The following is a 25,394-nucleotide window of genomic DNA, read 5'->3' as shown; positions in this document are numbered from 1 at the left end:
CTGGCGCCACCAAAATGTCCCCAACACCAGCAAGGAGAGCTCTGCCCGCACAACCACCAGCGAGCCATGGAAATGGGCACCCAAAATCAGCTGTGCCCCCGAGCTGTGGGGGGGCGTTTGTGGGGTTTGGAGGGGGGTCTCACCTTCTTGCAGTCCTCACAGACGACGCAGGCAGAGCCCCTTGTCCCCAGCTGCTCCCCGCAGAGGATGCAGCGGTTGACGCCGTCGCCCAGCACGCTGCGGCGCATGTCCTCCAGCCGGGTCATCAGGCGCCTGCAGAGGGGACAGGGATGTCAGGAAGGGCACAGGGAATGTCAGGAAAAGGGCAGGATACAGGGGCAGGCCCTGCTTCCTCAGGTTGGCTGCTGCATTGGGTCTGGTTGCTCCTTTTCCAGGTGTTGCTCCCCACGGAGCATCTCCCTTTTCCAGCTATGGGACAAAAGCACATCCCAGAGGGAAAGAAGATTCCAACAGGTGTATATGGCACAATATCGACTTGCAGGGACCTCCATGGACATGGAAAATCCATCCAAGGCAGCAGCTCTGCATGGAGCAACTTGTCCCCAAATGGAAGCCTTTCCACTAAGTCCAGGCAGCTGCCCATGAAGAGCTGAAGGAGGAGATCCTGGAAGGGCTCAGATGAGGACTGAATTTTAATTAATAAATTTTCTTCTTATTTGAGGAAAAAATGCTGTGCATATTTGATGACAATTCCTACAATGAAAGGAAAGCCCACTGGAGATCAGGCTGTGAAAACACACCTGGTTCCCGCAAAGGTAAAAAATAAACCAACAAAAAACCAAAACCAGCTGAGGAAGTTTTGGAAAGGCAGCATTGGCTGAAGGAGTTTGGGAAGCAGGAAGGAGCTGCAGCGTCGGCGTCCTGAGCTCAGCTAACCCAGAATCCTGGCCCTAAAAATAACACAGCAAGGGAAAAAAAGCTGCATTATTTATGTCATTCAGTGAGGAAGGAACAGAGAAAGGGAGGAGGAGACCCAAGCCCACCGGAGGGAGCAGCCCCCCATGGCAGCCTGACCCAAATCCGACGGAGCCGCGGCAAAAGGAAACCGGCGTGTGTGGAAAAGGGGTGACAGACATCCCATGAGGGGTGACAGCTTCAGATTTGTGGTGACTCGGCTGCCAGGGCCTCTGAAATGCTCATAAACCATCCACAGGTTCCCTGCACACAAAAATGCCTCTGGGGTTGGGGTTGGACAGCCAGAATTCCGTGGGGAAAAGGCGAATAAAGGAACAGCAGCACAAGGAGGGGAAATTGTCTGAGCATGGAATGGTTTTGGTTTGGAGGAGCCTTAAAATCATCCAGTTCCACCCTTGCCATGGGCAGGGACACCTCCCACTAGACCAGGGTGTTCCAGGGATGGGCAACCTGTGCCAGGGCCTCACCACCCTCCCAGGGAGGAATTTTTCCCCAAAATGAAGCATTTTAGGACATGCAGCCCATCACAGCCCAAAAATCCTCGCTGCAGCCAACAGGAGCATCTCAAAGCCACCAAGCCCAGCCACACTCAGGGATGTGGATCCATAATTCCACAAATTATCCAAGCAAAGCCATATTAACACCTCAGCTCTGCCAAAACCCAGCCAGGGATCTCCCACTGCTCCCCACGCAGGGGCTGATCCCACTGGGCTCCTGCCACTTCCAGATGAACCTGCAGCCTGTTCCCAGCTGGAAGCTGGGCTGGGTGGGCAGCAGCAGAGCCAGACAGAGCCAGCAGCGGGGACAAGGCTCTGTTTTCACAGCTCTGGTGTCACCAGACAGCAGATGGGAGAGTTCACGGGTTCCTGCCAGCGCCAGGAGCACGGAGGTTGGAAATGCAGCAATCGCGGTTCTCATCCTGGTGCTGACAAACAGCACCCTCAGAACCACATACAGGGGGGTTTGTGCTTTCCCACTTCAGGGAGAAGCCCCCTGCCAGTCTAACTCCCTGCTCCAGGGTGGGATGCAACCCCTGGAGCTACCCCTGCCCATGGAATGAGAGGAGATTTGACATCCTTCCAACCCAAACCATTCTGGGGTTTACTTGTGGTCCCATCCCTGCCCTTCACATCCATGGGTGGTTCCTCCCCAGAGAATAACCCAGCCCTGGAGCCACCATCCAGCCCCTGGTGCCTTCCCAAGCTCCAGAGCCTGTGGCAAACACAGAAATCCCAGAGAATCCATCACCCCACAAACACCCAGCCAGCAATTCCAATTAAAACCTGGATGCCGGCTGTTCCCCAAGTGTTATTTGAAGCAATTAACCTCAGCCCACATCTCATGGAGTGCATGAGCCTCACAACAGCCAGCTTTTATCATCCCCCACCTCACCAAGGGGAACATTTTGGGGGAAAAAAAACCTCTCTTTTATTCATGAAAAACACCAAATCCCCTGCAGTTCCTCCTGCTGAGCTGCAGCAGCTCCAAGCAAAGCAGCTTCCAGTTGGAAATCTGCAAGCCCAAACAAACTTATTATAGAAACTGGAACAAATGGCACAATCAAAGGGAGGGAGGAAAAAAAGTCAAAAAAGAGGAAAAAGCCTTTGCATTTCAAGAGGTTCATTATTTAGCTGCAAAAATCTCTCCCAGGCTCTCATTTACCACGAGCTGCTCCTTAAGTGGGATTTTTGAACCACTGGAAGAGCTCAGCAGCCAGGACACACCTGTGGCACCACTTGCAAGCCAAGTACATTTCCCTAATTAAAACATCCATTCAAGAGGGAGAAATTGGGCTTTTTTTATTTTCTTTTTTTTTCTTTTCCCTATGACTCAAATGCTGCTGGGAGAGAAAAAGTTCAATTTAAAGTCCTGGTGTGAACCTGGCAGGAAGAAAAGGGGGGTTGTGCCCAAACCCTTGGGGTGAGAAGATCTTGATAAAGGCTAAAATTTGGATTAAAAAAAACCCAGGTTTGCTTCCAGCTCCGTCCAGCATCTCCAGAGATCCAAATCCATCCCATTCTCCCATTAATAAGCAAGGGAAGCCCTGCCCTCACCAGGAATGGGATTTCTGCCTTCCCAAAAGCTTTTCTCTCCACTGGAGAGCATTTTCTCCTCACTTTTATTGCACACAACCAGCCTCCAGCTCATCCCTCTGCCTTCCACAGCTCCAGCAGCGTCTTCCTCCCCATTATCTGCAGTTCAAAAAGCAGGAAATATCCTTCCAATTGTTAAAATAGGGGGGAAAAATTTGGGAGTGGAGTAATTGGAGCCAGTGGCAGGGAGCTGGCTCAGCCCTGCCCAGGAATGGGAGAGATCCCTCACCTGCCAGGAAAACAGGGATTACAGGGTTTAGGCACTGATAAGGGAGCAGCTTTATCAGCTTTGAAACAGGGCCCTGGTGATGGAGATCAGCCCAGTCCCAGGAATGTGGTTTGGAATGGGGAAGGTGGGCACTGAGGGACATCCCTGGGCGCTCCTGCCCCATTCCAGAGCCCTGGAGCAGGCAGGGAAGGGCCCAGGGGCACATCCAAACATTTTCCATGATTTTTGGAAGGAAAAGGATCCCACAGGGATGAGGGATCGCCTTAAGCTGGGTTCTGGATGGGACAGAACCCATGGTGGCTTTGGCAGGGCTGGTTTCAGGTTGGATCCCATGACTCCAGAAGTCTTTTCCAACCTAAAAGATGATCCCATGGAACTCTCAGCATTGCAGCAGGAGGAGAGGGATGGGAAAGGGGACAGAGTGACCAGAATGAAGCCCTGATGATCCCAGGAAATGAAGCTTAACAACAGAGCAGGAGTTTGCTGCGTTTAAATATTCATCAGCGCTGCAGAAATGAATGGCCAGGATGTCCTTAATGCGCTTTAAATTGTGGGCAGGGAGGACTTTTAATGCAGCAAAAAGGGTGGGAGAAGGACCTGATCCACGAGGAAGGACCTGATCCAGGCCACCAAGATCCACGTGCTCCTCAGTGCAGCAGGGAATGGCTCAGCCACCACATCCATGGGGAAAAAACTCCAGAGAAACACAAAGGAGGTCACCAAGAGCCTCCAGAATGAAGCCCAGCCTCATCTCCATGGGGAAATCGTGTGCCTTAAAGGGATGAATATTAAATTAAGGCTCATTTTCCTGGTGGGAAAGGGACAGGAAAAGCAGCCAAGCTCCAGATTAAGGGAAGCATAATTAAAATTGGGATGAGAAATGAGAAGCAATTTTCCTCACCTCCAAGTGGGCAGGGAGCTAAAGGTAAAGCACCACTGGGGTTATTCCAAGTATCCCATCCCATGCTCATCCAGGTGCTTGCTGGATGTTCTACAGCAGGCTGGGAATTTTTGGAAATAAGAGAGGAGGGGTTTTTAGGAGGGCAAATCTCAACCAAACCCCCACAAAATTTCAAGCTTTCCCTGGTCACCACTGAACCTCATCTCCTGCAGAAATTGCCATCGCAGGAGATGCTCCCAGCTGTCTGCAGTAACCCCCCTGCCCTGAGCCTGAATTTTATCCCTGTGCTGTCTGCACACAGGGATGAAGATCCCAGGCTGTGGTCCCCAGACAGCTTCCCTGCCACTGAGGTTAATGATTTAATCCCCAGGGACTCCCATCTGCTCCTGCATTATCCCTGTGTCATCCCGGCCATGAGCAGCCGAATTAAACTGAAATCCAATCCTGCTGCAGAGCAAAGGTGGCACCCAGGGGGACACAGCCAGGCCACTGTGCTTGGAGAGGGAACCACAGGGCCAGAGCCAGCTGACAATTCCCACCTTGGGATGGTTTCAGATCTTCCCTCAGTGCCAGGAGCTGCTGGAGCTCATTAGGCAGCAGAGCAGCCCGGCTGGGTTATTGATGGCCCCCAATTAGAGATGCAGAACGGAGTCAATTAGTGCCTGCAGGTGCTCCTGGAAAACAGGATCCTCATGGATGGCAGCTGGAATTGCAGCACTGTCACCAGAGTGTCACCAGAGCCACCACAGAGACCCCCGAGCACAGATCTGGACAAGAACAGATCCATCCCTGCCCACGTGGATGATCCCTTTTCCCTAAAAACTCCCAGCCCCGTGTCCCTGATCCCAAAGGATGATCCTGGTCCCCCAGCAGCTCCTGCTGTGTCACGTTCAGGATGATTTTCCAGCTCCTCTCGTCCTTCCCTGCGCCACGAGACACAGAAAACTCCCCCCCACAGCAAGTGTCCCTGTCCTGCAGGCCTCATCAGCACCCAGCTCACGTCTCCCACAGGATCCAGCCACCCTCAGAGCTAAAAATACTCCTTGCACAGGATTAATCTGAGCTGGGTTTGACACCGAGTCCGATTCCACAAACAACAGCTCGACGAGAGGCATCGATTTCTTCCCAAGACAAGGGGCTGGGGGGGTGGAGGATGCAGGAGATGGAGGGCAAAAAAATTTGGGGAGGATTTGAGGCATGAGGAGGTTCATCCACAGCCCTGGCTGTGGGATTCAGGATTCCTCAAGGACTGGGTGTAAAGCTCAAATGAATCCCTCAAACACCCTCCACTTATTGAGGCACCTCCAAGTATTCACCACAAATTCCCCCTTTGGAATCTCACTCCGTGTGAGCTGTCCCTAATATTGACCCAAAGCAGCGTTTTCATGGAATAATGGAATGGTTTGGGTTGGGAAGGACCCCCTGCCATGGGCAGGGACACATTCCACTACCCCAGGTTGCTCCAACACAGCCTTGGACACTTCCAGGAATGGGGGAGCCACAGCTTCTCTGGGTGAGTTTTAATGGATTTAATGTTCCTCTTACAAGGAAAATCCCCCAAAAAAAAATAAAAATCAGGCTTTCCACGACAAGCCTGGCCAGCCGAGGGCCAGCCAGCACCGCTGCCTCCCTGCCAGAGGCCAGCCCGGATTATTCTGTAATAGAAGCAGCCAGCCTGGATAAGGGAATGATTCCCGATTCCCTGCGAGGCTGATCCAGCCGCTGTCCCACATTCCCGGGGCTGAACATCCTACAGAGCTCTTGTTGTGCAAGGCGACAAACACAAAGGGGCTGGCAGGGCTCCCGCTACGCCTCCTCCTCCTCCTCCTCGGGGAATCAGCTGCACATCCGCCAGAATTCCCGGCTCCAGCAGCCCCTCCGCCCGGCTTTTCATGAATGAGGATGAGCAAACCTCCGCCAGCTCGGCAAAGGGAAGAGCTGGGAAACAGCTGCACCGAATAAATCTCTCCCCGAGATGATTTGCGGCTCGTCCAAGGAGCATCGCGCGTTGGGAAGGGATTCTTTCCTCTCCTTCTTTTGCAGCGGGCTGCAAAAAGGGAAACGCCAGGGAGAGCTGTTTGTGAGCTCTTGTTGGGTGTGAATCGCCATCAACGAGAGAGAGAGGGCCGCTCTCACCTGGCTTCTGCCAAAAAGTGAGGTGGGAAGTGATGCCGAGCACCTCCAGCCCGAGGGAGCAGCGCATCCATGGGGCAGGAGCCGAGCCCAGGCAGGCAGAGCTGCCCCTGGAGAGGCAAAACCTTCCCAGGATGGTCAAACCCTGACATTTCGGAACATGAGGAAATGAATCCAGCGCTTCTCCACAGCCGGAGCATCCAAATATTTAAGGGGCAGCAAACTGTCCCTGAGCTGTGAGAGGGAATTTGGCGCTTCCCAAAGCAGGGGGGAGTGCGGCTCCTGCCTGGGGCTGAGTGTTTTCCCTGCTAGGAAAAAAAATAAAAAGGAGCAGTGGGTGCCTAAAGTCAGTGAGAAGAGACTGCTCCTCTGTCAGGAAAACAGGATTGTGGAGATTCCAATGGGATCAGGGAGATCCCCTCTGGAAAGCCATTCCCAGCAGAGCAAGGGGATGGATGGGGATGGACACCTTGGCTTTAGCTCGTTTCACCTGGTAGGAAAGGAAACAGGGGCACTTCCCAGCCTGTGCATGGGCACCAGGAATGCCCTTGGTGGAAAATGAAGTACCAGTGGCTCTGGGAACCCCAGGACCCAGAAGAGAAAAATCCCAGAAGAGAAAAATCCCAGGAAATCAGGCTTTCCATGAGCAGCTCCCTAAAGCAGCCTGGCCAGCTGAGTGCCAGCATCGCTGCTGCCTCCCTGCCTGGCAAACCCGAGCATCACAGCCCTCCTGAACCTCACACACCTCCTTCCAGAGCGGGATTAACCCCAAAGATGGATCCATCACCCCTCCAACAGCATTCCCAGAATTCAAACTCCTCCAGCTCTGCCTCAGCACTGCACAAGCAGCGAGCTGCTATCAATGATCCCTTTTCGCTGATAAAAAATCTCAGTGATCCCTGGGATGGGAGCAGAAGGCTCCAGCCCCCCGAGGCACTCAGACCCGCTCCCTCCCTGCCTGGTTCCTCCTGGCCAGAGCCCAAAATCCCCCGCAGGCTCCTCCAGGAGCGGCTCCGCAGTGCAGAGGCTGCTGCCCAGGAGAGCAGCCAAGCGGAGCCACCCCTGGGTCCCCCGTGTCCCCGCCGTGTCCCCCCCGGGTGTCGCCAGCCCGCCGTACCCGATGCGCTCCTGCTCCATCTCCTCCATCTTCTCGGCGCGGGCGATCACCCGGTTGATGATTTCCTTCTCCTCGTCCGTCAGCTCCTCGCCCTTGCGCTGCCGCTCGGGCTGCGCCGCCCATCCCGCCGGGAGCCTGCGGGGACAGCGGGGACAGGGATCCAGACACGGATCCACCCCACACCTGGATGTGTCCAGGTGCCAAAACACAAACCCAGCCCAGCTACCCATGCTCCAGATCCCAGACCCAGCCCAGCTCCCCATCCTGCAAACCCAGCCTAGATTCCCATCCTCCAGAACCCAAACCCAGCCCAGCTCCCCATCCTGCAAACCCACCCCTGGCTGTGCCCAGGTGCCAAAACACAAACCCAGCCCAGCTCCCCATCCTCCAGATTCAGCATACCTCCCCATCCTCCAAACCCCAAAATCAGCATTGCTCCCCATCCTACAAACTCCAAACCCAGCCCACCTCCCCATCCTCCAGACCCTAAACTCACTCCACCTCCCCATCCCTCCAAATCCCAAAATCAGCCCTGCTCTCCCATCCTCCAGACCCAAACCCAGCTCACCTCCCCATCCTCCAAATCCCCAAATCAGCGTTGCTCCCCATCCTACAAACTCCGAACCCAGCCCACCTCCCCATCCTCCAGACCCTAGAATCAGCCCATCTCCCCATCCTCCAAACCCCAAATCCACCTCCCCGTCCTTCAGATTCCATCCAGCCTGCAATGAGCCCCCACCCACAGCTGGGAGCTCTGATCTCCATTTTTAGGGGCTTTCATATGGAAATATTGGTTTCATACAGAGGGAAAACCCCTTTTCAGAGCCATTCCCATTATTTCCACATTTCCTTTGGAGCATCTTTCCGTTCCTGGAACACCAGTCCTGGCAGCCACGGGACTGGGGTGGTTCTGCAGGAGTGGGTGGCTTTTTTTTGGGAACATTTCTCCAAACATGGGAGTGTTTGTCCCTCTAACACCATTCCCAAAGATCCTCTCTCCCTCCCAGCCTGGGTGTCAGGCAGTGCTAACCTGGTGACAGGGACACGTCTGCCACTCAGGGGTGCAAAAGGCAAACATTCCTCACCTCCCTGCTCGTCCACAGACCTTTCCTGGCTCTTTTCCTCTCTGGATTAACAGACCCACATGGCCTTGAGCCTTAAGCTCATTAAAATCCTTAGTGCGACACTTCCCAAATTTAATTTTTTTTTTTACGTGCAAACCCAGTTTTTTCCCTGACCATCAAAGCAGCAGGAAAAGAGGAATAAGTGAAAAATAAAAGATACTTACTGCTCCTTCTCGCTGCTGGGAAGCACAGGGAGGGAGAGGGAACAAGGATTAGGTGAGAGCGGGGATGAGGAGAGCCCAGCCAGTGACAGTCCCCAACTCCTGGTCCCTCCCCATGGAGCCCAAATGCCCCCAAAGAGCAACCCCAAACCTCCAGGCACCAAACCCAGCCCCCATCCTGCTCCAGAGTGGACATGGCATCACCTTGCAGGGTGCCAGGACAGAGGGACAGCTCCATGTCCCTGCACACCCCGGCTCTGTCCCCTCCACCTTGCTCAATATCACAGACATCTTTTATGAAAAATCCTTTTCTTTAGGATTTTTTTCCTCCTGAGAAGCTGAGAGGCCTCAAGAACAGAATATAAACAATGATTATCTGCTGCTGTGGAATGCAACAGGTGCATCTGTGATTGGCCCATGTTGGTTGTTTCTAATTAATGACCAATCACAGTCAGCTGGCTCAGACAGAGAGCCGAGCCACAAACCTTTGTTATCATTCTTTCCTATTCTATTCTTAGCCAGCCTTCTGATGAAACCCTTTGTTCTATTCTTTTAGTATAGTTTTAATATAATATATATAATAAAATAATAAATCAAGCCTTCTGAAACACGGAGTCAGATCCTCATCGCTTCCCTCCTCCTCAGACCCCTGTGAACACGCTCACAGCTCAGGGCGCTGGGGAACAAACCCAGCAAAACGCCCCCATGCAACAGCACTGAACCAACTCCTGGTGTCCCCACGGGGAGAACTGGTGTCCCCACCCTCGCTGGGAGTGTCCCTGCTGTCACCTGGCTCGGAGGGACATGGTCCTGTCACTGGGGCACATCCACCGGTCAGAGGAGCCGCCCAGCACCGCGTCGGTCATCGCCGGCCACACCAGAGCCTGGGGACAGCAGTGCCCTGCTGGCTGTCACCAACCCGGCACTGCAGGGACTTCAGACACTCTGCTGCCAGGGGCCAGCGAGGGAGTGGAGCTCCCAGCCAGGCTGTAGGGGAAAAACAGCAAAAAATTATCCCTGAAAATCACGCTGGGAAAGGATTTGTTTGTGGGATTGTAAGAGGGTTTGGAGCAGGAATGTCACTTGAGTCTGAGTGTTGAGAGCTTCCAGTCACCTCCTTCCCATGAGGGCAGCACAGCCTGGATGTAATTAATGAATGCCCAACCTCACATTAATTATGAGGCTTCAGAGCCAGGAGGGAAGAGGGGGATCCATTTCGGAGAAACAGCTGCAAACGAGGAAACTTTCTCCCCAAATTCCAGCATTAAAAAAAAAAAAAAAAAAAAAACCAAAACAACACCTTTTTTCCCTCTAGAAAAACAAAACCTCCTCCTTTCCCATTTTGGTTTTACTGAAGTTTTTGCCAAGTGGATCCAGGAGGGAACACACAGCACCAGGACTCAAACAGGAGTATCTGTCCACTCCTCCCCAAAGGCTCATCCAGAGAGGGTTCTCCAAACCCTTCTCCTTAAAATCCCAATGGATGTCGAATCCACAGCCTGATTGTTACTTTATTCCAATTTTTGGAGGGGTTTTGCCCCTCCACCCACTGCTCCTACTCACTGCAGGGGGATGGGGATGGATGGATCCATTCATCCATCATCTCTTCTGAGGGAAAAACAGGGATTTGATAGATTTGCCTGCAGCAGAGCTAAAAAACTCACAAAAACCCTCTGCAGAGTCCAGCTATGGACAATGAGGCTGCTCCCAGCCCACGGAAAATTTTCCTTCCCATCCTGCTGCCCTGGGATGATGCTGCCTTGGATTCCTCCCTGCCTGGAAGAGACCTCTCAGTTCCCCTCATCCCACCAGATCCTAAAATCAGCATCCCAGCAGGACCAGAGCTCTGCCCACACTGGTAAAATGAACCTTTGTAGGGCACAAAGCAACTCCAGCAAAACTCCAGCAGAGAAATTTGGGGGGTTATACCAAGGAAATTATGGAAAATGGGAGCTTGCAAAACTGCTCCAGCTCCAAGCCAGGAAAAAACACCCAACACCCAAAAAGGGAAAAAATGCTCTGCAGGTTCCTCATCACTCCCTGAGGAGTTGTGGAGGCTTGAGGCTCACCTTGGCTCCATGGAAAACTTGGGGGATGCAAAAAAAGTATTTTTGGAAAAGCAGGAGAAGCGAAGCACGTGGGTAATTATTGCTCTGCTGGTTCACACAGCGCCTGTTCCCGTGCCAGAGCAGGAGGCTCCAATTAACAAGGTCACTTAACGAAGGAAATTGTTCATTTAAGTCCCCACCACCACCTCCAGAACCCGCACTGCAGCACAGAATTCCTGCTGGGAATGAAACATCCCAGGGTGGGCAGAGATTGAGCAGGGAGCAGGGGCAGCACCGCAGTGCCAGCACCCAGTTTTGGGGGGGATGCGGGTGGGAAAGGGACTGTCCTGTTTTTGGGGAGATGCAGGTGGGAAAGGAACTCTCCTGTTTTTGGGGAGATGCAGGTGGGAAAGGGACTGTCCCAAGGTCACCAATGTCCACCCCAACCCTGCAACAGGGAAAAAGAGTGGAAAATCCCTGGTTTTTCCTAGCCAAGAAGGATCAGGAAGGAAAACTCTTTAGCCCAACTGGAACTTTGTGCTCATAAGAGCGAGGCCAGGAGCGTTCTGTTCTGCTTTTGCTGCTCCTGGAGGAATACACAATCCCTTTCTCCACCTATAAATAATAGATTTGGAAAAATCTACTTTGCATTACTTCCAGCAACTACCCCCGCTTGCCCTAATGCTTCTTCCAGCATTTTTAGCACATGGGAAAGAACAAAACAACAGCTCAGGGTGGCTCTTCCCCCCTCCCCTGCCAAACCCTGGCTCCTGAGCAGCAGGATGTGGCCATCCAAGCGGGGATCGATGGGATGCAGCAGCGTTTCCTTAATGAAATGGAAATATCCCAAACCTAGCAGGGGTGCCAAGACCTTCCAGGGTTTGGCTGACCCCGAGGGGTCCCGGATCTGCTGCCCTGGTGTTGGAGGGGATGGGAGGAGGTGCCTCATGCCGAGGTTTTCCGAGGGATGCTGGCAGCTCCCGCCGGCGCCAGCGTGGCACGTCCTGGGCAGAGCCAGGAATAGCAGTGAGGTCTTAATTTGTGGCCTTGAGGAAGGGCCACATGACTCCAATCATGCAGCTCCATTGCTGCTGTTGTGACAGAGCCCCTGGACTCGGCCGTGCTTTGATAAAAGGGGATTGAATGCCTCCCGTGGATCCCTCTCGCTGCCAGCACCCAAAACCTGGCAGGGGCAGTGTGAGGGCTCAGCAGGTCCCACTCACCCTCCAGCAGCTGTGGCAGGGCTGGGAAGGCAGGGGGATGTCCATGGAATGAGCCCATCCCACCCCATGGAGCTGCAGGGCACAGAACCACCCACAGCTGGGCACCTGCAGGGAGCCCAGCGTCCCCAAGGAGCCACCTGGGAATGCCAAACCAGGGGGGAAGAGAGAAAATCCCATCTTTCCCACGCTGCCAGGGCGAGGGTGAGGTTTGTGCAGCCAGCTCCACGCTTGCCAGCCGATGCCTGCAGAGATTGTCTCCAGCAGCAGACACTGACACAGGCAACCTATTTCTCCCTCCAGCCTCCTGAGCTCTGCAATGCAGCTTTCTTAAATATTGAATAAGTCTGCTGCTCTCACCACCTGCCAGTGCCAATGATGAGGTAATTTTTCCATTGACAAAGCCTGATGTGATTAATCTGGGTGGAAAAATGCAGATTTTGGGGCATTGTCCGCTCACCTGGAACACGGAGCAGCAGCCAGACCCCAACCAACCAACCCAAGCTGCTGCTCTGGTGCCAGGTGGGAGATTCTTGGGTGTCCTCGGCAAGGAGGAGGTTTGGAAGTGGGATGGATCCAAACTGATTCTCTGTTGGGATGGTGGGGTTTGCATGTTGGTATCAGAGTGGTCTTATGATCCACAGCTGGAGCCAGGGGTGGAAAAATTGGGGATGAGGATGGAATTGATTAATGGGGCTCAATTTGGGGTGACAAGGACCCACCCAGATGAGCAGATGCCAAAGCTGGAATTGTCTCCCCAGCACTCAGGGCACACATCCCAAAACACCAAGATGGGCTGGAAACCCTTCCCAGCTCCTGGAGACATTTCCAGCCATCTCCAGAGTCCACCAGCACCAGATCCTGCCCTGCTCCATGCCTGGCACCCAGGAAGGGCTGCAAACCACAGGGAATTCCAGATGCTGCCCAGACACCTGGCACAGACACCACACCCCACATCCAGGCTCGTCCTTTCCCAGGAAAAGGAGTTTTCCCACTGCCCACCCCACACCATTCCCTGTGGAACGCCCTCATGGCTACAGGGACAGGCAGCAAGTCCCCACTGTCCTCTGCTCCAAGCAGGGTTTGGCACTGCTGGATTTACCTGCAGAGGGGAGGAAAAAGGGGAAATATTCCCCAAAATAGCTGCAGGAGCAGCTGTGGAACACTGCAGGGGGATCTGCAGGGAGGGGTAGGAGGGCAGCCCAGCCATAGAGGGTCCCACACACCCAAACTCCCTCAAATCCCAAAATTCCAGCATTGGTGTCATCATGTGCAAATTCTTGTAGAAAGTTTGGGCAAAATTGGGCAATCTGCCCACGGATGGTGCTCAGGGAGCAGCCCACAGCCCGGGCTCTGCTGTAAAAGCAGCAGGGAAGGAGGGAGGCAGAGCTCAGCTGGCTGGGGCTGGAGCTCCTCCCAGACACCTGGGCAAGGGACAGGACAGTCCCAGAGGTGCCACAGCCGTGGCAGCACACCCCGTGTGTCCCCACCTCCTCAGTGTGGGATCAGACCCTTGATTGTCCCACGGGAGCTGAGGGTTCCTGGGGATGCAGCTTTTGGGAGAGACCCAGAGCCGCAGCCCTGGGGTCACCTCATCCTTGAGCTCCACACCAAACCCTCGCAGGGAACCCCACAACTCCCCTGCTCAGAGTGCTGCTAATGAGTTAATTAAAGCTCAGTGTGACAGCCTCAGTCCACAGGTGACGGTGAGGGAGCAGAGACAGGAAAAGCAAAGCGATGCCTCCAGTGCCCTCTGGTTAAATCCACACCACAGCCTCTGGGAGTCTTGGGGAACACCAACTCCTTGTGGCTTGGCTGATGGCACTGCTGCCTCCAAATCCCCACGAGGGGCTGAGAACTGCCTTTATTCCTCGCCCCCTGAATTCCCAGCTCATCCTCCAGACAAAGCCTCGTCCCAAAGGCAGCTGAGCAGCAGCTCAGTCAATTTTGTTTAAGCAGCACGTTGACATTTCCTCCAGCAGCTCCCTCTCAAACCAAACACTGTTAGGATGCTGTCACAAGGATTTACTCCCCTTGATTAATTACAGGAAAGACAACGGCAAAAAAAAAAAATTAATTAAAAATTAAATAAATAACCCACTGCTGGGTGTATCCACCTCACCCGGGCAGATGCAGGTGAGCTCTGAGCCCACCCGGTGCTGCCATCGCTCCTCAGGAGCTGCTTAGCAACGGGAAGATCCCTGCAGGGCTCGGGCACGGCGAGCTGGCATCGCACCCTCAGCGCCAGGGACAGGGAGAGTGGCCAGAGCCACCAGAATTCCAGCAGGGACCCTGGGGCAGCGACAGGATCAGCCCTGGGGAAAGGCTGGGAAGATCCAGGTGAGCTCGGAGGTGGCGGCAGGTGCAGGAGGGTGACAGTGCCCAGCAGGGGTGGCGCAGGGCTGCGGTGTCACCCACAGGAGCCACAGCGGGGCTGGGCAGTGGGGAGGGGTCCCACTACTGGGGGACCCCTGAGCACCGCAATGTCACCGTCCCCAAGGGCCACGGGCAGGGAGGAGCACAAAGCCACCAGCTCGGGACACTCCGGGCTCCCGGTTCATCCCGTTCTCCCGCTTTTTCCCGTTCTCTCCTCCCCACACCCCACTCCGTACCTGGGTTCACGGAGCCCCCATCACGGCACCCCAGATCCACAGAGCTGCATCCAAACCTGCCGGGGATGGAGAAGGGAATGGCTGCCCCTATCAGTGACCCTTTATCAGCCACACAGCCCCACCGCAGCCAGGGAATCGCTGCCCCCGACCCTTTATCAGCCAGCACGGCCACTCCCCGGCCTGGGGAAGGCGGGGAATTCATCAGCCCGGCCTGGGGGAACCAAGCCCCTTCCCTTCCTTCCCTTCCTTCCCTTCCCTCCCTTCCCTCCCTTCCCAGCCCTTTTGGGCTCGGCTGGGAGCACCTGGAGCAGTTCATTACCATCAGCGCTAATTAGCGGTGACTGCAGTGACAGCGTCACCGGGCTGCGGAGGGCACCGAGCCGGGGCTGGCCCGGGGGTCACCGCTGCTGTGGCGACACGGGGGACACGGGGGACAAGGATCGGTGCCATGCCCACCACGGGTCACTCCAAACTTGAGCACAGAGCCGGGCTGAGACCCCGCATCATCCCGCAGCAGTTCTCCATCGCTCCCGCAGCAGTTTTCCACCCTTCACCCTTTCCAAAACCGGGAATGTTTCACCCCACGCAGAGCCCTCGGTGGGCTCCGGGCTGTCACCCTCGCTGGCAAAGGGGCATCCACACCAAAAAATAAAACCTTTGCCACGGCCAGGAGAGCAAAGAGAAGTGTGTGAAGGAGCAGGGAGAGGAGCTGGAGCCGGCACCGAGCAGGGCTGGCATTCCCGGCATGCCCACCCTGCAGGTGGCACTCAGGGCTGTGGGACTGGCATTCCCTGCATGCCCACCCTGCAGGTGGCACTCAGGGCTGTGGGACTGGCATTCCCTGCATGCCCACCCTGCAGGTGGCACTCAGGGCTGTGGGGCTGGCATTCCCCGAATCCCCACCCTGCAGGTGGCACTCAGGGCTGTGGGGCTGGCATTCCCCGCATGCCCACCCTGCAGGTGGCACTCAGGGCTGTGGGGCTGGCATTCCCTGCATGCCCACCCTGCAGGTGACACTCAGGGCTGTGGGGCTGGCATTCCCTGCATGCCCACCCTGCAGGTGGCACTCAGGGCTGTGGGGCTGGCATTCCCTGCATGCCCACCCTGCAGGTGACACCAGCAGCTCCCACCGCATCGCCCAGCGCTGCCCGAGGCTCTGCGGCGCTCCCGGTGCCGCGGGATGCCCGGCCCGGCGCCCACGGGATGCGACAGCGACTCCCGGTGCCGCGAGTGGGGCTGAGCGCTCCCCACGGAAAGGCTGAGCGGGTCTGAGTCAGCCTCGCAGCTCGCTGAATCCCTCCCGGATGAGTGATGCATCATCAAACAGAGCCCAGTGTCACAACATTAACAATATTTATTTTCAGGCTAAGCTGCAGCCTGGGCTTTTGATACCAGTAATTAAAGCAAATGGTTCATCTGTTCTCATCTCTGCATCCCTGGAGCCAACTGGCCGCGTTTGGAAGCTTTATCTGTTAATTTTGATTTTTGTTGGTTTTTTTTGTTTTTTTGGGTTTTTTTTTTGTTTTGTTTTGTTTTTTGGTTTTTTTTGGGGTTTTTTTTGTTTTTTTTTTGTTTTTCCTTGTAACCTCATGAGAAGAGGGGGATCAGGCTGATCCACACACATTCCCAGGATCCCGGGAGCAGCGTGGCATGGCCCGAGCCCCGAGCAGAGGCACGGCCGGGGCAGCCGCCTTTGCTCAGAGCAGGGAAACCAAGGAGCGTTCATCACCACACAAAGACAAATTGCTGCTCCAGCCTATAACCAGAATTATTAGAAAGACACCAGCAAAGCGACACAATCAGGTGCCTTTTCTGGAAGAACGCATCGCTGGGAGAGACAGCTTCCAGCAGCCTCAGCCTCATTCCCGAGGAGGTTTTGCCTCCTGGCTACGCCAGAAAGGTTTTTGGTGCCCTTTGCATCACTTCGGTCCATCCTGGGAAAGGAGCAGCACCTGCCAGAGCCCGCGGGCCACCCTGATGCCCCTGCAGAGCCCCGACAGGGAGCAGAGCCCCCCAAAATGTCCCAGCAGCAGCGTCAGGGCTCTCCCCGCATCCCCTCACTGCCAGGATTCTGGGATAAGGGGCTCAGCCTTGGTGCCACCGCCGGGCACACTCCGGGAACGGGGGAAAAACCCCAATTTTGGGGGTTTCAACCCCCGCAAACGCCCAACACGCCTCAAAGTTGCCCGCACACTGCCCGGACGAGCCGCGGCACCCAGAGCCTCGCCCCATCCGCTCCCAGGGGCGCTGCCACCCCCACACCCCCGCCGGGGACCCCTCCGGCCGCCGCCACCCCCGGCGACACCGCTGCCACCCCCGGCGGTGTCACCTCCGCCCGCCCCGCGCTCCGGGATGCCGCAACTTTCCCCGGGGCCGGGAGCGGGGTGCGGGGCTCGGAGCACCCCCGGAGCAGCATCCCGAGCCCCAGAGCCGCATCCCCATCCCTGTCCCTGCGGTGGCTCCGGAGATCCCCCCGCGCTGCGGCGATGGCGGAGCCCCGATCCCCCCTTACCTGGGCCGGGCTCCCGGGTCTGGGGGTCCCGGGGGTGCCGGGTTTTGGGGGGTCCCGGCGCTGCGGGGCCGCTCCCCGCGCTCGGCCGCGCTGGCGCTGCGCGGCTCCAGCACTGCGGAGGGCGCGGGGAGGGGACACGGGAGGGGACACGGGAGGGGACACGGGAGGGGACACGGCCGGGGCCGCCCCCAGGAGCCGCCCCCCGCCCAGGCGCAGCCGCTCGGCCCCTTCTGGCACTGCCCCCCGGACTGGGGGGACAGCGGGACCCCCTGCGCTCGCCCTCTCCTCCAGCCCATCCCCTCCCTGTGTTTTCCATTCATTCTCCTCCACAACCCTCTCCCACCCTCATCTTCCATCCCCCTTTCATCCCATCCCATCCCATCCCAAGTGAGCCCCCCTCCCCTGCAGAGCCACCCCCAGCTCTGGGGTCCCAGAGCCCCTGGAGCTGCTGGAGCAGGTCCAGAGGGACACAAAGAAGGCCCCAAGGCTGGGAAAGCTGGGAATGATCACCTGGAGAGGAGAAGGCTCCAGGGAGAGCTCAGAGCCCCTTCCAATGCCTCAGGGGGCTCCAGGAGAGTTGGAGAGGGACTTGGGACAAGGGATGGAGTGACAGGACACAGGGAATGGCTTCCCACTGCCAAAGTGGATGGATGGATGGATGGATGGATGGATGGATGGATGGATGGATGGATGGATGGATGGAATATTGGGAAGGAATTCTTCCCTGTGAGGCACAGGGTGCCCAGAGAAGCTGTGGCTGCCCATGGATCCCTGAAGTGCCCAAGGCCAGGTTGGACAGAGCTTGGAGCACCCTGGGATGGTGGAAGGAGTCCCTGCCCATGGAGGGGTGGAATGGGATGAGCTTTAAGATCCTACAGTCTCCTCATCTGCAGCATCCCCCAAAAGCTGTGGGAATTGCTGCCCCTCCCAGATTCCTGCAGATCCCACAGCCTGGCAGCCCTTCCCAAATCCCAGAGACCCCCTGAGCCCCAGGACCACGCTGCCTCTGGCCAAGACCTTGGGGGAGCAAAGTTCCTCATTCCTCCAGCTGCATTTCACCACTTTCCCCATAAAAGGTTTTTTCCCCAGCTGCAATTAAACCTCCCTCATGGAAACCCTGCTTTTGGGGGGGATGTAAACAGAAATCCCTGGAGAGAGAAATCCTTGAAGGATGGAGCTTTTCCCTGCCTTCAGCCAGGCAAGGATTGCAGCACTGAAGGCTGAGTGTTGATTGGCATCAGCTGGATCCTTGATGGACATTTTCTCCTCTTCCAGGCCCAACTCTGTGTTTTTATTTAGCAAAAAGAATTGCCTCACTTATGCAAAACACTCAGAGAGAGCAGCACAGGCACTTTCAAGCTGATCTGTCTTGACACCTTCCTTGGAGAAAAAAAGCTGCAGCAATTTGAAAATCAGATCTAAAAGTGGCTTTACAGAAAGGAAACAAAGCAACACCTGCACTTGTCTGTTCTAAATCCCTGGCACTTCCACTCTCCTTTTTTTAGCCCCTCTTCAGAAATAAAAAGAGCCAGTTGGAATTTTTTTTTGTGGAATTGGAAGTACAGTTTGGCAGTCTGGCAGATCCTCCAGTGGATCAAAGCAGGGAGGGCTATATATTTATTTATATATTCATTTTTATATTCATTTATTCATTTATTTATTCATTTATACATTTATGTATATATTTTATAGGTTTATATAAATATATTTTATATTTGTGTTTATATACACATATTTGTATATACATATATTTTATATTTTTATATACATGTATATATTTATTTTATATTCATTTGGTTTTGTGTTCATTTATATTTTATAATTTATAATGTAATTATTTTATAATTTATATATATATTTATATTATAATTATTTTATTATTTATATTATTTTTAAATATTCGTTTGTATATTTATTTATATATTCATTGAAGGATGAAAAGAGTGCCGGTGGCAATGGATAAATTCTCTGGCCCACAAAAACTCTGGATAACTCTGCTGTCACTGATTCCAATACTGGGAAAATAAATCAGGAGCACTTCAGGCCCTCCCTGAGCAGCCCCAATGAGTTAAATTCAAAAACACAAGAAAGATGGGAAAGGATCCACAATCCAGCGCCCAAATCCATGCCCAGCCTCCCAGAGCAGCTCCTCCAGGGAAAAGATGAGGAGGAGAATGGAGAAGGAGTGATGGGAGCAGCAGGACCTGAATCCAGTGATGTTGTCGCAGAACTTTGGGGACCACAGAGTTTGCATCTCCTTTTTCCAGGAGAGAAAACCCCAAGCCAAGATTTAGGCTGGAGCAGGAGAAAACCATCGCTGGGAATTCTCTGAAGGACACAGCTGGATCCTCCCCCATTTCATCAACACCTCCAACCCTCCATCCCACCCTGAGAAAACACCAAACCAGGCACAAACCAAAGGAGGCATCCTTGATTCATCCCCCCAGTGAAAGTGCTGGGATAAAAAAAAAACCCAAAAATATGGAAAAAGAAGAAAGGAATTTCCCCCCCTTGTCCCTCGGTTCGGCGGCACCGCAGGGAAGCTCCAAGGGCTGGGGAAGGGATTTTCTCCTCTTGAGGAGGAGCAGCACCTTGGGAGGCTTCCAGGGTGTTTTTCACCACCTCCTGTGCCTCCCCCTGGGCTGTCAGTCCCCTGCTCCCAACCTGCCAGGAATCACAGGGAAATTCTGCAGGGAGGATGTTCCACCATCCCACCCTGCTCCATCTCATCCTGGGTGAAAAATTCCCCTTCCCTGGCACTTCCTGCAGCTCCACCATCCCACTCTGCTCCTTCCCACCCTGGGTGAAAATTCCCTTTCCCAGGCACTTCCTGCCTCACCCCAAAGCTGAGAAAACCCCAAACAGGAACCCCAAACCCCACAGCAACACGCCCATGTCCCCTCCCAGTGGTGGCACAGGCAGGATCTGGCAGAGCCCCGAGCTCAGCAGGCCCAGCTCGTTGTGTCTGCAGCTCATTACACCCTTTTAATGAGTTCTCTGCTGGTTTTACATCCATTTCCCATCCCTGATAACGCCCTGCCCTATAAAACTGCGCTGTTATCCTTGCCGAGGTGAGGAGAAGAATACATTTCCTCACAGGCTGCCTGCATTAATTTTGCAGCAAGTGCCATCAAAGATTTAATCTCCGGCTCCTCTTTTGTTAATGGGATTAGGAGAACTTATTTATTGATTTAATTAATTGGCTTGTCTTGCACTCAGCTGAAGGCAGCGGCCCAGAACCTTCCTGGGTTTGGGGCTGGGGAGAGCTGGGCCTTGTTTCATTTCTGAGGCTGCAAGGAGCACGTACCTGTGAGCTTTAAATAATTGAAATTCCTCCTGACAGCGCATTTAAAAAGAGGGGAGGAAGCAGCTTCCTCTTCAGCTTCATCTCCCCTCCCACCCCTCCACGAGGAGCAGCAGCTTTGCTGAAATATTCCATGGATTTATTCCATAACCTCCAGAGGGAGGGACCCCCCAGAGCTGCTCCTGCTGCCTCCTTCCCAAACACGGGAATTTATCCATTTAAACTCCTCTTATCCCTCTGAAACCCACAGGGATGGTGCTGGGAGGGTGCTGAGCTGCAAACCTGGGGCTGGGGGAGCAGCACCCCTGACACAATTAAATCCATGGTTTAATTTGGGGGAGCAGCACCCCAGACACCTCTCCATTATTTCATTTAGGGGAACAGCATTTCCAACATCTCTCCAAGGTTTAATTTGGGGGAACAGTATTCCCAACAGCTGTCCATGGTTTAATTTGGGGGAGCAGCACCCCTGACACTTCTCCGTTACTTTACTTAGGGGAGCAGCACCTCTGACACCTCTCCATGGTTTTATTTAGGGGAGCAACATTCCTGATCCCTCTCCATGGTTTAATTTAGGGGAGCAGCACCCCAAACACCTCTCCATGGTTTAATTTAGGTGAACAGCATTCCCAAAACAACTCCATGGTTTAATTTGGGGGAGCAGCACCCCCGACCCCTCTCCCTGATTTTATTTGGGGAAGCAGCACCCCAAACACCTATCCATGGTTTAATTTAGGGGAGCACCATTCCCAACACCTTTCCGTGGTTTAATTCAGGGGAGAGGCACCCCAAACACCTCTCCATGGTTTAATTTGGGGGAGTAGCACCCCAGACACCTCTCCATGACTTCATTTAGAGAATCAGCACCCCAGACACCTCTCCCTGATTTAATCTGGGGAAGCAGCACCCCTGACACCTTTCCATGGTTCTGTTTAGGGGAACAGCATTCCCAACACCTCTCCATGGTTTAATATGGGGGTGCAGCACCCCAGACACCTCTCCATTATTTCTTTTAGAGAATCAGCACCCCAGACACCTCTCCCTGATTTTACTTGGGGAAGCAGCACCCCTGACACCTCTCCACGGTTTAATTTAGGGGTTCAGCACCCCCGACCCCTCTCCGTGGCTTTATTTAGGTCACCCTGTGCTCGGCGGCCCCGCTCGCAGCGGGGGAGGTTGGACTTCACACTCCTGCTCCCGGAGCTGCTTTTCTAGGTCACCAACCCACAGCGGTGGTTTAAAATAGAGCCTCTCTGCACTCCCCATCCCCACGGCCGGGGGCTGCTGCCGTGCCCGGGCTGGGGAGCCGCCAGCCCCGGGGAAGGGATGGGGACAGGGAGCTGCCATCCCGGGATTTGGGATGCTGGGGTGGGCATCCCAAAATCGCCAGCCCCAGGGTGGACAGGGAGCTGCGATCCTGGGATTTGGGATGCTGGGGTGGGCATCCCAAAATCGCCAGCCCCGGGGTGGACAGGGAGCTGCCATCCCGGGATTTGGGATGCTGGGGTGGGCATCCCAAAATCGCCAGCCCCAGGATGTGCCCGGGCTCCTGGAGGTGCTGCTGTCCCCCAAACCCGCGTCCCTGTGGCACCAGCCGGTGACCAAGGACGATCCCCACGTGGCAGATTTGATGGGAAGAGATCCCAGCTCGCAGCTCAGGCCGATTTTTGATCCACCCGCATCAATTCCCAGCTCCAGCCGTGTCCAGGCTGCATTCCCAGAGCCGGGAGCGCTCTCCCGTGCAGAGGGGGCGGCTCCAGGGAAGCATCGCCCCGCTCTCATCCCGCTCCCAAATGGAAATTTTACACTGGGAAGGACGAGCCCGGCACGGCGGGTGTCTGCTGGCTCCAGGAATATCCATCCTGCCGTTCTGGCGGCGCACGGAACAGGGATCAGCCTGTCCAGAAGGGGATTTCAGCTGGCGGCTCCTCCGCCCTTTCCCAGCACATGGATCACAGGGAGAGGCACCGAGGTTTCTCCAAGCCACCATCCCGTTGTTATCCCATCCAGACACTCCCTGGTGGGATTTGGGGTCCCAAATTTGTTGTTATTTCTCTTCTCTCTGATTTTTAGAGGGTCCCTTTTCCCACACCCTGGGCATTCTGCTCTGCTCTCCCAGACAAGCTGGGGCTGCTCCATCCCACGCCAGGCTGGAGCACCCTGGGATTAAAACAAAATAATGAAAAAAGAATTATACCCTTTTTTATATAGTGAGAGGTGTCCCTGCCCATGGTGGGATGGGATGGGATGGGATGGGATGGGATGGGATGGGATGGGATGGGATGGGATGGGATGGGATGAGCTTTTTGGTCCTTCCAACCCAAACTGTTCTAGGAGTCCATGAAAATCTCACTTCCCCATGGAATGGGGAAAATCTCCCTGTTGCATCAGGAGCTGGCAGCAGCACACACCATTCCCAAAGGGAATGAGCAGGATGGGAGAGCCTCCCCAGGCACAGGAGGTGTTTGACAAGCCCAGGATGGATTCTGCCCCTCAGGGGTTTGGCTGTTCAGTGTTCCCAGCATGGAATGATCCATCCCGGGGGCCAATCCCAGCCTGGCCAGGAATAATCCAGGAGCTGGATTTGGGACCCCAGCTCAGCACCTCACCAGGAACCAGCTCATTCCAAGGCTGTTTTCTTCCTTGTTTTGTCTCCCAGCAAATCCTGCAGGATATCGATCCCTGCTCTGAGGAATTAAAGCAGCAGCAGCCGAAATTCCCACAGGAGAATGGGAAGGTGGCTGGGCCTGCAGCACAAGGCTCTGATTTGGGAGCTGGTTGGGATATCCAGAGCTGCCAGAGTGCCCTGTTTTGGGAATAAACTCAACAGATATGAGTTTATATCCCAGCACATCCTGGGATGCTCCAGCAAAGGCAGGAGGCTCCTCGCAGAGCAAACTCTGCAATTCCCCAGCCCTGGAAGGGTTAATCCTGGAGCATCTCTCCATGAATATTCTCTCCAACACCTGCATCTCCTCCAAGGGGAGGGAGAAGGTTTGAGAGATGCCAGAACTGTGGCTTTGATCTTCAGTGGAGTCACCTCGGTGCTGCTAAAAGGGAAAAACAACCTCTGGGCTTTGATATTCCTGAATGCACAAACACTGGGGGAAAATGGAAATATTCCTGAATGCACAAACACCGGGAGAAAATGGGAATATTCCTGAATGTACAAACACTGGGAGAAAAGAGGAGAGGAAAGGAAAAGGGAAAAAGGAAAGGAAAAAGGAAAGGAAAAAGGGAAAAGGAAAAGAAAAAGGGAAAAGGGAAAAGGAAAAAGGAAAAAGGGAAAAGGAAAAGGGAAAAGGAAAGGGAAAAAAAAGGGGAAAGAAAAAGGGGAAAGGAAAGGAAAGGAAAGGAAAGGAAAGGAAAGGAAAGGAAAGGAAAGGAAAGGAAAGGAAAGGAAAGGAAAGGAAAGGAAAGGAAAGGAAAGGAAAGGAAAGGAAAAAGGAAAGGAAGAAGGAAAGGAAGAAGGAAAGGAAGAAGGAAAGGAAGAAGGAAAGGAAAGAGCAAGCAATGCTCCAGCCAGGACAGGAATCACCAATCCTACACCACAACTGGAATTTCACACTCTTTTTACCCCTCCACTTTCCCAAATGTGCCTCTCCCTGAGCCTGCACCATCCCAGAGACCCAAATCCCTTCCCAGACCCTCTCCAGAGCTCCAGGCAGCCTGAAAACCATTTCTCTTTTTCTTTTTCCCAAATCTCTGCCCCAGGAGGGAAGCCAGGAGCGGTGCCAGCCCCTTCCCAGCCACCCAGGCTGAGCCTGTTCTTTTCCAGGGCTGTAAATCCTGACACAGAGAATTTTTTTTTTTTTTCCTCCCTGCTTTTTCCCATTTGGCAGCTGTTCAGGTTGTATTTGTGTTTTGGCTGCCAGCAATGCAGCATTTACAAGCCTGCCCTGGATTTCTCCGCTGCAGAGCCGGGCTCTGCGAATTGACTGACACAAAAGTTTGGGATGGGGCTGGGAAACGCAATTTATAATTTAATTTACAGCCAGGATGTGCTGCTGGGCCTCTCCCACCCACATCGCGCTTCTCCTGCCTCAGCTCACTCCCCAAAGTGGATTAAAAACACATTTTTCCTTTTCTTCCCAGCTGAGTTTTGATGCATTCCCAGGGGGATCCAGCACCCAGGAAGGGCTGAGGAGCGCAGAACAGGGATATCCCTGCAGAAAGGCAGAAAAATCATAAAGAAAAGCTAAAAAATCAGGGAGGGAAAATTATAAAGAAAAATACTAAAGAAAAATAATACAGAAAAATAATACCGAAAAATAATACAGAAAAATAATACAGAAAAATTATAAAGAAAAATTATAAAATCAGAGGGAAAAAAAAAAAAAACAAAGAAAAATGATAAAGAAAAATTATAAATCATAAAGAAAAATTTTAAAAACGGGGGGGAAAATAATAAAGAAAAATGATAAAGAAAAAATTATAAATCATAAAGAAAAAATATAAAGAAAAATTAAAAATCATAAAGAAAAAATTATAAAAAATTAGGAAAAAATCATAAAGAAAAGTTACAAAGAAAAATTATAAATCATAAAGAAAATTATAAAAAGAGAGGGGAAAAGCAAAAAGAAAAGTTATAAAGAAAAATTATAAATCATAAAGAAAAATTATGAAATCAGGGGAAAAAATAATAAAGAAAAATTACAAAGAAAAAATATAAATCATAAAGAAAAATTCTAAAATCGGGGGGGAAATCATAAAGAAAAATTACAAAGAAAAATTATACAGAAAAATCATAAAGAAAAATTATAAAATCAGAGGGAAAAATCATGAAGAAAAATTACAAAGAAAAATTATAAAATCAGGGGGGGAAATAATAAAGAAAAATTATAAATCATAAAGAAAAATTATAACATCAGATGGAAAAGTAATAAAGAAAAATAATTAAGAAAAATTATAAATGATAAAGAAAAATTATAAAATCAGGCATGCTCTGCCTGGCCTGTCATTTCTCCCAAGTCAAGCTGGCATTTTGCAAGTTCCCACGTGAAA

At 53.3% G+C, this 25,394-nt stretch overlaps 1 protein-coding gene across 6 annotated transcripts in view; it reads right to left on the bottom strand.

Annotated features, from left to right (window-relative positions):
* Positions 1-17,222, bottom strand: part of RPH3A (rabphilin 3A) — a 32,614-nt gene extending 15,392 nt beyond the window's left edge. For 5 of the 6 annotated variants that reach the window (XM_059485314.1, XM_059485317.1, XM_059485318.1 and 2 more), the window contains exons 1-5: positions 17,087-17,222; positions 9,484-9,681; positions 8,698-8,712; positions 7,410-7,544; positions 144-273 (exon numbers count right to left, since the gene is read on the bottom strand). In XM_059485314.1, coding sequence (XP_059341297.1) covers positions 144-273; positions 7,410-7,544; positions 8,698-8,712; positions 9,484-9,560 — 357 coding nt within the window. In that variant the 5' untranslated portion in view covers positions 9,561-9,681; positions 17,087-17,222. Of the gene's footprint in view, positions 1-143; positions 274-7,409; positions 7,545-8,697; positions 8,713-9,483; positions 9,682-14,574; positions 14,739-17,086 lie in introns of those variants that run through there. The other variant, XM_059485315.1, reaches the window with a different exon arrangement.
* Positions 17,223-25,394: the final 8,172 nt, after the last annotated feature.

The sequence above is a fragment of the Ammospiza nelsoni genome, chromosome 18 (genome assembly GCF_027579445.1).
Source record: "Ammospiza nelsoni isolate bAmmNel1 chromosome 18, bAmmNel1.pri, whole genome shotgun sequence".
In the NCBI taxonomy this organism is placed as follows: Eukaryota; Metazoa; Chordata; class Aves; order Passeriformes; family Passerellidae; genus Ammospiza; species Ammospiza nelsoni.
Note: the sequence above shows the minus strand (reverse complement) of the source record. Positions and strands in the feature narration are given on the sequence as shown.